Source organism: Copadichromis virginalis, linkage group LG6 (assembly GCF_057382275.1).
Source record: "Copadichromis virginalis isolate Kocher_CV1m ecotype Utaka linkage group LG6, C_Virginalis_male_GT1.1, whole genome shotgun sequence".
NCBI classification, from domain to species: Eukaryota; Metazoa; Chordata; class Actinopteri; order Cichliformes; family Cichlidae; genus Copadichromis; species Copadichromis virginalis.
In genome coordinates this window covers 30724115-30739764 of record NC_140623.1, presented here as the reverse complement: position 1 = coordinate 30739764, position 15650 = coordinate 30724115, and the positions used below count along the sequence as shown (strand labels likewise).

The following is a 15650-nucleotide window of genomic DNA, read 5'->3' as shown; positions in this document are numbered from 1 at the left end:
GAACTGTTTCTGAGAGACAAATAACACCAGGATCCTTTTTTACGCTGACAGCTGGTAACTGTGCAGGGGCGGATCTAGCAAAGTTTTGCCAGGGGGCCAGGTAGGGCATTAACAGGGAAAAGGGGGCGCAAAGAAATACGTTCTTATTCTCATTTAAAATGTCTCGCTTTTATTAAATAATTATCTGAAGATTACAACCAAAGTTTTTATCTGACCTAAAATGTATGGAAATCATACATATACCAACAAGACAGTGTACATCACTTTTACAACAGCGTCTGTTTTCATTCAAAGGCTTTATGGCTTTTCCTATAATACCTGGGGGGGCCAGTCTCTAGTCAAAATGCCTGGGCCAATTTTTTGTCCCAGTCCAGCCCTGCCCACAACTGACATATATTATCTGTTCTGCACGTCACACACCAAACAATGCAACTCTTCTGCATATTTGTACCATGTATAGAAATGGGAGGCACATAAAAAAACAAACATATGATGAATAGAAAATCAATTAAAGCTGTCACGGTTTGGCAGGGCAAACCGTGAGGAAGCAGGGAAGGAGGACCCAGGCGCGGAGCTCTGTGTGTAAACAGTGCGTTTATTTACAATGTATGGAAACCAACAACAATAAATCCCCGTGCTCTCCCGTGACTCCCGTGTCGTGTCGTGTCGCAATAATCCCGCGTCAGTGGGAGCTCCATCGGTCTCCTAAATAGCTCCCCCGACGAGCCTGATCAGCAGCAGGCGTGGCCAATCCTCTAGCAGGACCACGCCCATCAGGCCTGCAGGTGCTTGACATCCACACACATATATACGCACACATACACACACACACGGCTACACATACAATAAGTGGAACACCGAACAGAAGCATAGAATTACAAATACATATCACAACATAATTCATAACTGCTCGGGGACCCTGGGTCGCTCCGACCCAGGACCCGGACAAAAGCATTTTTATATAGTTACTTTAGTGTTTAAAACACTACCATAAAAATGGATTTTAACAATCAATTATCATTGCCCAGATCATCATCATCATTTATGTAAATAACACTTTAAAAACACACCTGGTAGACAAAAGTGCTGTACAATACAAATATGCACATAGTAATAAAACCAACCCCCAAATGACCAAACTGTCCATCTCAAAAGTCCCAGAGGCTCAACCGCGACTCCAGCGGAGGCACAAAACAGTTCAATAACCCCCCAAAACTGTGGCGGGAGAAAAATAGTTCAGGCGGCCAGTAACTATAACACAAGAGTTCAGGTGGCCTACCTCGGGTCCCGTGAAAGCAACAGAATACTTCAACCGGCCTGCCACAGGTGCAATGGCGGCGGCGCTGCAGCTCCGGCGGGCAGCCACGGATCCGGTGGCAGCTGTGTGACAGCTCCGGCGGGCGGCCACAGGCCCGGTGGCGGCGGCGTCGCAACAGTTCCGGCAGGCGGCCACGGGTCCGATGGCGGCGGCGTTGCAGCTCTGTTGAGCGACGGAGTAGAATGGCCCATAATCCCCGACGTGCTGGACGTGGACGCTGTGGTGGGCGCGCTGGACGTGGAGGTACATCCTGCACACCGACCTCCGGCTCTGGCTGAGCGGGTCCCCCCTGCACGCCGAGTACCTCCGGCTGCGACGCTGGCTCCTGCTCACTGGGCTCCTGCTCGCTGAGCTCCACAGTTGGCAGCGCAGGTCCCTCCTTCAGCGGCGGTGCAGGCTCGCTGAGCTCCAGCGCTCTCTCCTGCTGCGGCACGCCGAGCTCCTCTGCAGGCGGCGCGGGCTCCTCCCGCTCGCTGAGCTCCTCTGCAGGCGGCGCGGGCTCCTCCCGCTCACCGAGCTCCTCTACAGGCGGCGCGGGCTCCTCCCATTTGCTGAGCTCCTCTGCAGGCGGCGCGGGCTCGTCCCGCTCGCCGAGCTCCTCCGGCTGCACTGCAGCTACGGATGGTTGAGCCGGTGGCGAAGATGGTGATACGGCATCCGCAGGCGGTGGAGATGATGGTAAAGTAGGTGATGTGGATAGTGAAGCCGAGAGTGCTGCACTCGTTGCAGACTGATGGGACGCTGGTGGAGTGGGTCCAGCCGGTGTATCGACCTCCGACACAATTGGCTGAGGAAAAGTCAGGGAACCTGGCAGTGGTGAGGCACGCCGGCGGCGCCAACGTCGCTTCCTAAACAATGCCGGGGCCGGTGTCTGACTAAGGTTCCACCAGCCGGCCGGGCAGGACAGCAGCTGTGTGGTTTTGAGCTGCCGGTCCTTCGTCTGCTGACTCAGCAGATGCCGCGGGGGTGAGTGGAGATGTGGTGAGGTGCAGAGAGCGTGGGAACTGTTTCCCCCACAATGGAGGGTCCAACAAGTGAGCTGCAAGCGACGGTGGGGAAGCTATCTGCCTATGAAAAAAGAAACAGGCAGCAAGGGCTCCCAGGGAGGTTGCCACATCCGCCTCACCCGGACAGCCCAAACCAAAAAGCTCAAAGCTGGAACTTGCCCTCAGTATGGTTATAATCGAAATTAATCTCTTAATGTCCAAAAAGCTTACAGAAAAGGTGGTTGAAGACAGGAAAGTATCAAAAAATACGACCTGTATGTGTCTCTGATGTGGGTCTGCCGCCTGGATAATGCTCCGACAGTAATTCCAGAGCTGGGCGAACAATTCCTCCTGTGAGACGGTCCTTGAGTCCGCTGGGCCCATAATGGCTGGATTATTCTGTCACGGTCTGGCTGGCAGACCGTGGTGTCATGACCCTGTGCCTTCTCGGCTGACTCTGTATGGCTACAAGTGTTTTTGTTGTGCTGCATCTCTTTCCCCACTGCGCTCTACCGGGGCGGAGTCATGACGGCTCCAGCCCCTGGCTCGGACACCTGCAAACAATCATCTCATCCACTTCTTAAGGCAGCTGCTGAGAGTGCTTCTTCGCTGGATTATTGTGTAACACTCGTCAGTGTCATCGCCAATCTGAGCTTTTTCCCGAGTTTCTTTCGTGCCGCAACTTACCTGTTTTTCCTCCCTGTGTCAGATTTCTCGCCAGCCTGAGGACCGCCGTTTGGTGAGCTAAAAGCCGGAGTCCGAGCTACCTGAGCTTCAGTGAAGGATTGTGTACATAGCCATCCCCTTCCCGTGCCTGTGTTCCCCGGAGACCCTCTTCCTGTGCCCCCTCACCTGTATATATCCGCACCTGGTGTCTGTGTGTAAATAAATTGTGAACTTAAGTGACGGTCTGCCTCCGAGTCTCTCCTGATCCTGACACGTGGGGAGATGGGGAAATAGGACCCAACCGCCGGACTATTCAGTGCAACAGTGTTTATTTACAAGGTGGTGAAGTAAACAACAATAAATCCCCAGTTTCCCAGACTCCCGTGTAGTGTCTTCTTCCCAAAAGTCCCCGTGTAGTGCTCTCTGCCCCAGTGTCCCTGCACTCCCCATGCTCACTGCTCCTTCTCGTCCCACACTCCTCCTGAGGGGAAAACAATAGAGGCAGCCGTTACACACTTGTCCCAGCGGGCATACACTCACACTTGACTATGCTTGAAGATTGACGTGTAGTCAAACGCAATAATCCAGCGTCGGTGGAAGCTCCATCGCTCATCTAAATAGCTCCCCCGATGAGCCCAGATGAGGAGCAGGTGTGCGGCAAGAACTTCGGGTGTGGCCAGCCCTCAAGTCAGGCCACGCCCCCAGGGCTGAAGGTGCCTGTAACTTGGCCACAGAAGAAAGGCAACACACACACACACCTGCCTACATACAGATGTGCACAGGGGCAGTGCAGACAACACACCAAATAATAATAACAACAACAATAATAATAATAATAATAATAACAACAACAACAACAACAACAGTCATAGTCCCCACTGCCCACGGACCCCGAGTCCCCAGAGCCGGGTCCGTGACACTTGCACAAAGTTTAGGGGTGTGTCTGTGGGAATTTTTGATCATTCTTCCAGAAGTGCATTTGTGAGGTCAGACACAGAGATATTGAACGAGAAGGCATCATTTGAACAGGTTTTCAGTTATTTTTTGTTGTTTTTTAGTTATATTCCTTTAGTTTCATTTAATTTTACCAGAAAAGATCAGCTTATCCTTACAGGAAAAATCAGCACATGCCAATGTCGTGGCATTTTCACTCAAATGCGCAGCAGGAGAGAGCGCCGGAGCTCGGCGAGCCGCAGCAGGAGAGAGCGCCGAACTGAGACTGGATTGACTGGAGAGATCGGGCAACCTCTGGACATTGCAGTGTCAGCAACAGCGAGGAAAACGCCCACAACGGTGAACGGAGCAAGTGAGACAGCAAACTAAATGGGGCCTAAGAGAACACCGACCGCTGAGGAAATTGAGGACATCAAAAAGTCACTGGACTTTTTAACTGAAGAAACATCAGCTATCAAGCTACAGCAGAAATATATCCTGGACATTGTCGAGGAGATAAGGTCGCTTCGCAATCAGAATGCAGAGAAGCAGAAACGGATTGTCTATCTGGAGAGCAGGGTCGTGGACCTGGAGCAATACACCAGAATGAACGATGTGATCATCACAGGGCTACACATAAAACCCCAGTCATATGCTCGGGCTGTGACTGCTGACAGCAAAGAGGAGCATGGAGAACTGGATGTTAGCTCTGCAGAGCAACAGGTAGCTGGTTTCTTGCAGTCAAAAGGGATCGACCTGGACTGTAATAACATCGAGGCATGCCACCCTTTGCCCAGGAGAAACGCTAGTGATAAACCAGCTGTCATCATAAGATTTGTAAACAGGAAACACAAGAATGCACTGCTGAAGCAGGGGAGAAAACTAAAGGGATCGAACGTCTACATCAGGGGTGCTCAATCCCAGTCCTCGAGAGCTACTGTCCTGCAGCTTTTAGATGCATCCTTGTTCCGACACAGCTGAATCAAACGAATGGCTTGTTATCAGGCCTTCTCCAAACTTGATGGCATGCTGAAGAGGTGATCAAACATTTGATTCAGCTGTGTTGGAGTAGGGATGCATCTAAAAGCTGCAGGACAGTAGCTCTCGAGGACTGGGATTGAGCACCCCTGGTCTACATGAATGACCATCTAACCAAATACAACGCTGACATGGCTAAGAAAGCACGACACCTAAAGAAACTGGATAAAATTCAAAATACCTGGACTGCAAACTGTAAAATATTTATTAAACTCAACGGCACACCGGAGGAAGCCAAAGTGCTGGTCATCAAATGCATCCAGGATCTGGAAAACTATTAACAAGTCACATGACTACAAATGCAAGGAGCTGAACAAACAATCTACATCCATCAAAGCAGGTAATAGAAGATAACAACGGAAGCTAAAGCACAACATATTAAATCATGAAACAATCAATTAATTTAACATCTGGGAATTATACACTGCTATCACAGAGGATTGCTAATCATGAGAATCTGGAGTTAAATTCACCACAAAACACGGAATACAATACACACTTCACAGAGCAGGACATTGATCCAGAATTGAACTTTTTTAACATCAGAAACACCTGCTGCTATTATACTGAAGAACAATTCAATAAAACTGTCAAGGCTGACTGCAAAATGTCCATAATCCACTTTAATAGTAGAAGTTTATATGCCAATTTTCACAAAATAAGGGAATATTTAAGCAAATTTGCACATCCATTCAGTGTGATTGCAGTATCTGAGACGTGGATTAATATGGAGAAAGGAGTGGACTTTGAAATAGACGGATATGAATTAAATTTTATGAACAGAAAGAATAAGAATGGTGGGGGTGTGGCTTTGTTTGTGGACAAAAATTTAAAATACAGGGTGGTGGGAAAAAATGACGGTGGTGGTGGATAACATATTAGGCTACGTTCACACTGCAGGCGAAAGCGCATCAAATCCGATTTTTTTGACCCTATGCGACCCATATCCGATCATGCTATGACAGTGTGAACGGCGCAAATCCGATATTTTCAAATCCGATCTGGGTCACTTTCGTATATGGTACTGAATCCGATACATATCCGATGTTTTAGAAAGCGACTGCTGTTTGAACGGTCAAGTCGCATTAAATCCGCCTTTTACGTCACCGACACAAGACTGAAGCCAATTATCAGCGCCAGAGAAGCGCCCGAGAAGACATCGTGAACGCTTCCTGGCCATCCAGTGTAGATGTCAGTGAAACTGTTGGGAAGACAACGTAAACATTTTATTTGTACTGTATAATCTGCAGATTCTGACAGAAATCTGCAGCTATCCTTTGAAGCACCGCTCCTCTCTTAAACAGCAATAAGGATCATTATTAGGTTATTTACATTATTATGTAAATAACAAAATAACTTAAAGCAAAAATTGGGAAACGTGAAGTCCAAAGTCTTTATATTAACGGCCATCAGTCAAACAATACTGTTGCTCTGGGTCTAAACAGAGCGCGTTGTGTGTGACATCTTCTTTTGCGCATGCGGGCCGCTTTGAGCGTTCACACTAGAGCGCGTTTGCTGTCGCATTTTATTTGTAGTGTGAACGAGCAGGCAAAAAAATCGGATTTGATCAAAAAATCGGAATTGAGCATTAAGACCTGCAGTGTGAACGCAGCCTTAGAGTGTGTAACTGTAGTGTTTTCAACGAGGATGTTGGTGACACCGAGTTAAACCACAAATGAAGACCCTGGAGTTTAGTTGCAGCTTGTTTAATTGTCTCCATGAACATGTGGTGAAAACTGAAATGACAGAAAATAAACTCCATCTCAACAGACAGAAGCATGTTTACATCAATAAAGTGCATTACTCTCACTAAAACATTCATGTTAGCAAAATATACATTAATATCCAAAGTTATCTATATAAACTGTCATATAAAGTAACTTACGGTGTTCCACCCTGATAATTCGGAGAAGATGGCATTTGATTACATCTCCATACTGCCTTTAGCATGAGGAGCCTGTTTCTCAGCAAAACCGAGCGCTTGACCAAAACCGGAAGTGCTTGACCGGAAACGGAAGTGCCCCGCCAGAACAGGAAATACATTTTAGCGATATTTTCCTTTTAACTAAAACGTATGTAAAGCATGAATTATTCATTTTAACAACACATATTAATTTTTTAATGGCAAATCTTTTTAGAATTATTTATTTCAAACTTATGAACCCACTTATTCAGAGAAATGCCTTAAGGGCAACACAGTAACAATAGAAATTAGTATGGAAAAAAAGAAAAATGTCATTGTAAGTTGTATATGTAGAACACCAGGTTCTAATATTGAAATATTTAAGGAGTGGGTAGATAAAACATTTATTAGGACAAATCAAAAAGTTATGTTCATTTGTGGGGATTTCAACATAGACCTATTAAATCCAAAAAAACATACTATGACAGATGAGTTTATTAATACAAAGTATAGCATGGGACTCTGTCCAGTGATCACTAAACCCAGCAGGATTACAGCACAGTCAGTAACCTTAATAGACAATATATTTACTAATGAAATAGAAAACAGATCTATAAGTGGTCTCCTAATTAATGACATCAGTGATCATCTACCTGTTTTTGTAGTGTATAACAGCAATTACAGGAAGGTCAAACAGGAAAATACAACAAAATACAAACGAGTGAGAACAGAGGAGTCCATAAATGCATTTAAAAGTGATTTACTTAAGCAAGAATGGGAGATGCTGTATAAGGAAAAAAATATTGATAAAGCTTATGAGATTTTTTTAGGAAAATTTAAACTGTCATATGATAGTCGTTACCCAGTAAAGAAATATAGTAAAAAACAAAAATATGCAGCGTGCCCATGGATCACAAAAGGATTACAAAATGCATGTAAAAAGAAAAATACCTTATATAGAGAATTTATAACGAACAGAAGTACAGAAGTTGAAAATAAATACAAGAAATATAAAAATAAATTAACTAGTATTTTGAGGTCATGTAAAAAGGAATATTATGAGAAATTATTAAATATGAATAAAAATAATATTAAAGGGATTTGGAAAACATTAAATACCATCATTAAAAATGGTTCTAGGCAGTCAAATTATCCTTCGTATTTCGCTAATAATGATAGAAATATTACTAACATGAGTGATGTGGTTAATGAGTTCAATAAATTATTTGTAAGTGTTGGGCCAGACTTGGCTGATACAATTCCTGATATAACAGATTCTGCAGAGAAAGAAACTAAACTCATTGACTGTAATCCTCATTCAATGTTTTTAACGGTGGTAGAAGAAAAGGAAATCATTGATATTTTTGGGAAATTACAAACAAAAAATTCTACAGACTCTAATGACATTGATATGGAAATCGTTAAGAAAGTGATAGATGGCATCTCCAAACCCTTAACACACATTTGCAATTTGTCTCTACAAACTGGTGCATTCCCAACACAAATGAAAACAGCTAAAGTAATACCACTGTTTAAAAATGGAGATAGACACCAATTCACAAATTATAGGCCTGTTTCTCTACTTTCACAATTTTCAAAAATACTGGAAAAAGTTTTCATTAATAGACTTGACAAATTTATAGATAAACACAAAATAATAATGGACAGTCAGTATGGTTTCAGAACAAATAGATCAACATCTATGGCATTAATGGAACTAATTGAAAATATCACCAACAATATAGATCAAAGACAAAGCATAGTTAGTGTTTTCATTGACCTAAAAAAAGCTTTTGACACAATTAATCATGAAATATTACTTGATAAACTGGAGTACTATGGCATTAGAGGAGTGGTGCTAGAGTGGGTCAGGAGTTATTTGAGAGACAGGCAACAATTTGTGAAGATTGGTGAATATCAATCAGAGTGCCTGGACATTGTTTGCGGAGTTCCACAGGGGTCAGTATTGGGACCAAAGCTGTTTATCCTCTACATCAATGATATATGTAAAACATCTGATATATTACAGTTTATTTTATTTGCAGATGATACAAATATTTTTTGTGCTGGAGAGGATTCACAGCAGTTTTTGGAAATTGTCACACAAGAAATGATTAAACTGAAAACATGGTTTGACAGAAACACGTTATCACTAAATTTGAAAAAAAAAAATACATTTATGTTATTTGGAAATTGTAAAAAAGATGCCAGAGCAAAATTGTTAATAAACAATGTTGAAGTAGAGCAAGTTTCTGATACAAAATTTCTGGGTGTGATAATAGATAACAAAATCTGCTGGAAACCTCACATAAAGCATATACAAGCTAAACTGTCAAGAAGCATCTCTGTACTGAGTAAAGTTAAACATTTTTTGCCTTCCAAATCACTCCGGGTACTTTACTGTTCACTTATATTGCCATTTTTGGAATACTGTGTGGAAATCTGGGGAAATACATACAAAACTTCACTTCAACCACTATGTAAAATTCAGAAAAAAGCAATCAGGATGATTACTAAAGCAGGATTTAGAGACCATACTAACATCATGTTCTTGAAATTAAAAATTCTGAAGTTTATGGATCTCATAAAATATAAAACTGCAAAAATTATGTACAAAGCCAGATACAATATGTTACCAGGAAATGTACAGAGGATGTTTTTTTGACAGAGAAGGGGACTATGAATTGAGGGGAAAATTAAATCTGAAGACTCTTAAAGCACGGCCAAAGGTTAAAACCTTTTGTGTTACTATTTATGGTGTACTGTGGACCTACAGCAATGTTCAAGCATTAGTCAGTTTATAAAGATGTTTCGAAAACTGCTTTTGGAAGAATATGAAACTGATAAAGTTGATCACCCATTGTATATATAACTATACTAAATTGTATCTAAATTATATCTATCACTGTAGCTATGTTTATACATGTTCTCCTTGTTTATTGTGTGGGGTAAGTGATGATGGGAATTAGGTGAATAGTGGGATTCAATAGAATGTTGAGCATGGGGTAGGGATTAATAAGTATGTTATACTTCTTCCTACTCCATTTCAGACCTAATAATTGTCATTTCATGTCATTTAGACTTTGTTTTATTTTATTTATTTTATTTTTTGTTGTTTTATCTGAGCACATACGTGTGTGTATTTACATATATATTCGTATTTGTAAATGCAAGTATGTGTACTTGTGTATATATTGGTTTTTTCTGTATATGTCTGAAATAAAGATACAATACAATACAATACAATTTCACTCAAATTAATGGCCAAACACATTAACAGATATTAAAAGTAAAAATTTCTTACATAAAACACAAGATACATACATTTCTTTTTTTACAGTGATTATGGCTTCTTTTTTTCCTGGTATTTACTTTACATTTTACGGTCAGTTCTTTACGACATGTGATTCCAAGCTTATTGTTTCTTTTCTGTTGGCATGTTTTGCTCATAATTGCACCTTTCAAAAATTGCCAAAGAAGGTTTTGCACACCTTAGCCATATGCATGTTTTCTGCATGTGTTTCTGCAGTGTTTTCAAACACAATAAAACGTGAAATATTTTATGATTAACTTATTTAGCTTAATACTATGTACATTGTTTCCTCTCACCCTGACTTATACTCCTATGGTTGCTAGAGGCCATTTTCTCAGTAACCTTATTGTTGTGATGTGGTTTAGTACAGGTGTTGTTATGGATTCAAATATTGGGGATGGATACAAGAGGAAAAACCACAATAACAACACTGGTCCGGCCGGGTTGAGTCAAACAATGATTTTAATGATCACACGCGTGGGAGATGGACACCGTACGCAGACAGCATCAGATCTCAAAATGGTGGAGCATTGATCAACCTCTTATAGCCTCTAGTGGCCCCCACCTAATCATAAAAGCCTAAACATTCACATTCTTTCTCTCACACGGCGCCTAAGCTACGACCTTGGCTCCCTGTTTATCTGCTCCTGCTGAGATGGGGCAGAAAACTCCAGTATGTTCTGTTCTCTTCTAATCAGACAAATAAGGCAATGACTTTCTGCGAACAGTATTTCTTATAACTCATCATAAAACAATATCATTCATTCACAATAAATCAGCAGTCTAATGTAATGCAAATCAGTTTAACAAATGCAATAGTTATCACCTTCTAATTCAGGAGAATAATGCAAACTAAAACCACATAATAATTCACAATCTTTAATTAGGGGTCTAACATGGCATAAAATAATATTATAATCCCACAGTGTTCAACAGTCTACCAAACAGGTTGTTATTTTATTGGAGTGTTTTTTCTGCTATTTTCTTACTAGTTTATAATGGTATGCAGTCATAAAAGTTGACGGCATGTTTTTCTCTGTACTTTCTGAGATGCCTAGAAATTTACTGGATGCTTGTTCTTATCTGAACTTCGGAACAACTAAACAATTTAATTTAATGGCACTACCGCACGCTGTCCTACTTAATGATGCATCAATCATTTCATTGATCACTTTATTGATCACAATTAAAATAGAATCAAATTCAATAAAAGGACTAGATTTTATAATCCCTGATATTGCATTCCATCAAATGGAGAAAGTCTTGAGGGGCGGCTGCAATGAGAAAAGGCAGCCCGGAAGCTTTACAAGCAGGACGCATCATCAGTTGTGTGCCTAAACTTCACAGGGTGTTTTGGCCTTTTATCACAAATTATTCTACCAATTTTTATTTTCAATTTCTTTTTAAATTCCTTGGTTAGGTAGATTAGAAATCTGATCGAGATTATAATATTTAATTCAAATATAAAACTTTTAAAGACGCATCATCAGTAGTGGACCTTGGATTCATTGTGTCACAGCCAGACCGTATGGAGCGTGAGTTGAAGAAATGAAAGCAGACACAGGAGAACAGAATTTGAACAAACAAAAAGCAAGCCTTTATTGGGCTGAAACACAAGAAACAAAAACAATGTGAGATGCCCGTGGGGCGAAACTAAACTAAACATAAGCTGGGCAAAACCAAATACGTGACAAAGCAGTGACTAGAGTGTGAGACTGTGAAACAAGTAAGATTGCCATGATAGCTATGAGGCTATGACGATAACTATGACACTATGAGAGCTGAGACAAGAGGTACCAAAACTGGGTGATAAGAACAGAATTCCTGACAACGACTGAATGACAACACATATACTAAATACACACACAGGAGGTGATCAGGGGCAGTGGAAACACATGGGAAAACAGCTGACACAAATGAACGTCATGACACCTTGGGGAACGTGAAACTAAAACAATAAACATAGAACACAAGACCTCTTCGAAATAAAATAGGAAACAAGGAGAGATGTAGACATGACCCAGGCTTGACAACATGGAAACACACAGATAGGAAATCCATGACCTGACACAGAAGACCTAGGAGAAACATAAACTAAACTCAAGTTCTAGCCTTAACATCCTTTCACATGAGAAATCACAAATACAGAAAGGAACACATTAGGGTGTTTCGGCCATTATCACTAGACACCCTCATCCAAAGATAACCCTGTTGAGGTTGATCAGACTCTGCAGTTTGTCTCTGGCATATGTAAAATATTCTTATTAATCAATTTTTATTAGTTTTATTAAACTTTTATTCCTTTTTAAATGTCCTTTTATATTTGTCTTTTGTTTTCTATTTCAAAGCGATAGAAAAGGTGATAGACAGAAGCAAGAGAGAAAAGAGACAAGAGAGAGGAGAACCAGAAGGGGGGCATCTGATCTGGCATCCCACACCTCCCCACCAGATCGGGCTGTAAGCTCTACCTCCCCATTGCATTCCAGAAAAGGGAAAAAGAACAGAGGGGAGAAGAATAGAATTTTTTTCTTTTTACATTCCTCCATTAGGTTTCACTATCATGAGGTTAACTGCAAAAGTCCCCAGGAGACCCTGAGACAGCTGTATCAGTGAACCAGGGTTCTGGTTTTTCACTGTAAAAATTCTGGTGTTAGGTTTTCTACCCTTTTGACACCCTCTGCTGAGGCCAGCCCACCACATGTTGACTGCCTTAGTGGCCTAATGACAGTTATGAAACTATTTGTTTACACTGCAAGCCATTGTCAGTTAAATCGTATACAGGGAGTGCAGAATTATTAGGCAAATGAGTATTTTGTCCACATCATCCTCTTCATGCATGTTGTCTTACTCCAAGCTGTATAGGCTCGAAAGCCTACTACCAATTAAGCATATTAGGTGATGTGCATCTCTGTAATGAGAAGGGGTGTGGTCTAATGACATCAACACCCTATATCAGGTGTGCATAATTATTAGGCAACGTCCTTTCCTTTGGCAAAATGGGTCAAAAGAAGGGCTTGACAGGCTCAGAAAAGTCAAAAATAGTGAGATATCTTGCAGAGGGATGCAGCAGTCTCAAAATTGCAAAGCTTCTGAAGCGTGATCATCGAACAATCAAGCGTTTCATTCAAAATAGTCAACAGGGTCGCAAGAAGCGTGTGGAAAAACCAAGGCGCAAAATAACTGCCCACGAACTGAGAAAAGTCAAGCGTGCAGCTGCCAAGATGCCACTTGCCACCAGTTTGGCCATATTTCAGAGCTGCAACATGACTGGAGTGCCCAAAAGCACAAGGTGTGCAATACTCAGAGACATGGCCAAGGTAAGAAAGGCTGAAAGACGACCACCACTGAACAAGACACACAAGCTGAAATGTCAAGACTGGGCCAAGAAATATCTCAACACTGGTTTTTCTAAGGTTTTATGGACTGATGAAATGAGAGTGAGTCTTGATGGGCCAGATGGATGGGCCTGTGGCTGGATTGGTAAAGGGCAGAGAGCTCCAGTCCGACTCAGACGCCAGCAAGGTGGAGGTGGAGTACTGGTTTGGGGTGGTATCATCAAAGATGAGCTTGTGGGGCCTTTTCGGGTTGAGGATGGAGTCAAGCTCAACTCCCAGTCCTACTGCCAGTTTCTGGAAGACACCTTCTTCAAGCAGTGGTACAGGAAGAAGTCTGCATCCTTCAAGAAAAACATGATTTTCATGCAGGACAATGCTCCATCACACGCGTCCAAGTACTCCACAGCGTGGCTGGCAAGAAAGGGTATAAAAGAAGAAAAACTAATGACATGGCCACCTTGTTCACCTGATCTGAACCCCATTGAGAACCTGTGGTCCATCATCAAATGTGAGATTTACAAGGAGGGAAAACAGTACACCTCTCTGAACAGTGTCTGGGAGGCTGTGGTTGCTGCTGCACGCAATGTTGATGGTGAACAGATCAAAACACTGACAGAATCCATGGATGGCAGGCTTTTGAGTGTCCTTGCAAAGAAAGGTGGCTGTATTGGTCGCTGATTTGTTTTTGTTTGGTTTTTGAATGTCAGAAATGTATATTTGTGAATGTGGAGACGTTATATTGGTTTCACTGGTAAAAATAAATAATTGAAATGGGTATATATTTGTTTTTTGTTAAGTTGCCTAATAATTATGCACAGTAATAGTCACCTGCACACACAGATACCCCCCTAAAATAGCTAAAACTAAAAACAAACTAAAAACTACTTCCAAAAACATTCAGCTTTGATATTAATGAGTTTTTTGGGTTCATTGAGAACATGGTTGTTGTTCAATAATAAAATTATTCCTCAAAAATACAACTTGCCTAATAATTCTGCACCCCCTGTAGAAGTGTATCCATACAGTCTGAACATAGCAAATTTGATTACCTTTTAAATGTTGAGTATCTAACATAATCTGAAATAATAAGAAAAAGAAGAATAGCTATCATTAGTGTTAATTTATCAAGTTGTCTGTGAGGGCCTCCAGCTCGCACTGGAACGGTTCGCAGCCGAGTGTGAAGCAGCGGGAATGAGGATCAGCACCTCCAAATCTGAGGCCATGGTTCTCAGCCGGAAAAGGGTGGAGTGCCCACTCCGGGTCGGGGATGAGTTCCTGCCCCAAGTGGAGGAGTTCAAGTATCTCGGGGTCTTGTTCGCGAGTGATGGGACAAGCGAGCCGGAGATCGACAGACAGATTGGGGCTGCAGCTGCAGTAATGCAGACGCTGCACTGGTCCGTCATTGTGAAGAGGGAGCTGAGTGTAAAAGCGAAGCTCTCAATTTACCGGTCGATCTACGTCCCTACCCTCACCTATGGCCACGAGCTGTGGGTAGTGACCAAAAGAACGAGATCGCGGATACAATCGGCAGAAATGACCTTCCTCCGAAGGGTGGCTGGCCTCTCCCTTAGAGATAGGGTGAGAAGTTCGGCCATCCGGGAGGGGCTCAGAGTAGAGCCGCTGCTGCTCCACATCGAAAGGAGCCAGTTGAGGTGGTTCGGGCATCTGACAAGGATGCCCCCTGGGCGCCTCCTGGGTGAGGTGTTCCAGGCATGTCCCACCGGGAGACCCAGGACACGCTGGAGAGATTATATCTCTCGGCTGGCCTGGGAACGCCTTGGTGTTCCCCCGGATAAGCTGGAGGAGGTGGCTGGGGAGAGGGAGGTCTGGGCCTCTTTGCTTAGGCTGCTGCCCCCTTGACCCGGCCTCGGATAAAGCGGATGAAGATGGATGGATGGATGGATGTCTGTGAAGGTTCTCAGTCATCCAGGTCATTGTAGTCTAAGGAGCTTGGAAAGAAAGGCATCTGGACTTCTTTAAGTTTCAAGAAACTTAAAGAAGTTTTTTTTTTTTATTATTTTTTAATTCACAGAAGTAAAACATTCTAACTATGCCAATGTCATGAGTTTAATAAATAAACATGTCAAAGAGCTTTAAGGGAAGAATGGAGACATAGACACATCCCATATATTAGCAAAGGAATTACAGTGATTTACAG

General features: G+C 42.4%; 1 protein-coding gene across 1 annotated transcript; it reads right to left on the bottom strand.

Moving 5' to 3' along the window:
* Positions 1 to 300: 300 nt before the first annotated feature.
* LOC146708097 (uncharacterized) lies at positions 301 to 2732 on the bottom strand. The gene is given in 2 exon segments (XM_085459835.1): positions 301 to 2184; positions 2186 to 2732. Coding segments are annotated over 2 exon segments (1539 nt in total). The 5' UTR covers positions 2689 to 2732; the 3' UTR covers positions 301 to 1148.
* Between the last annotated feature and the right edge of the window lie 12918 nt (positions 2733 to 15650).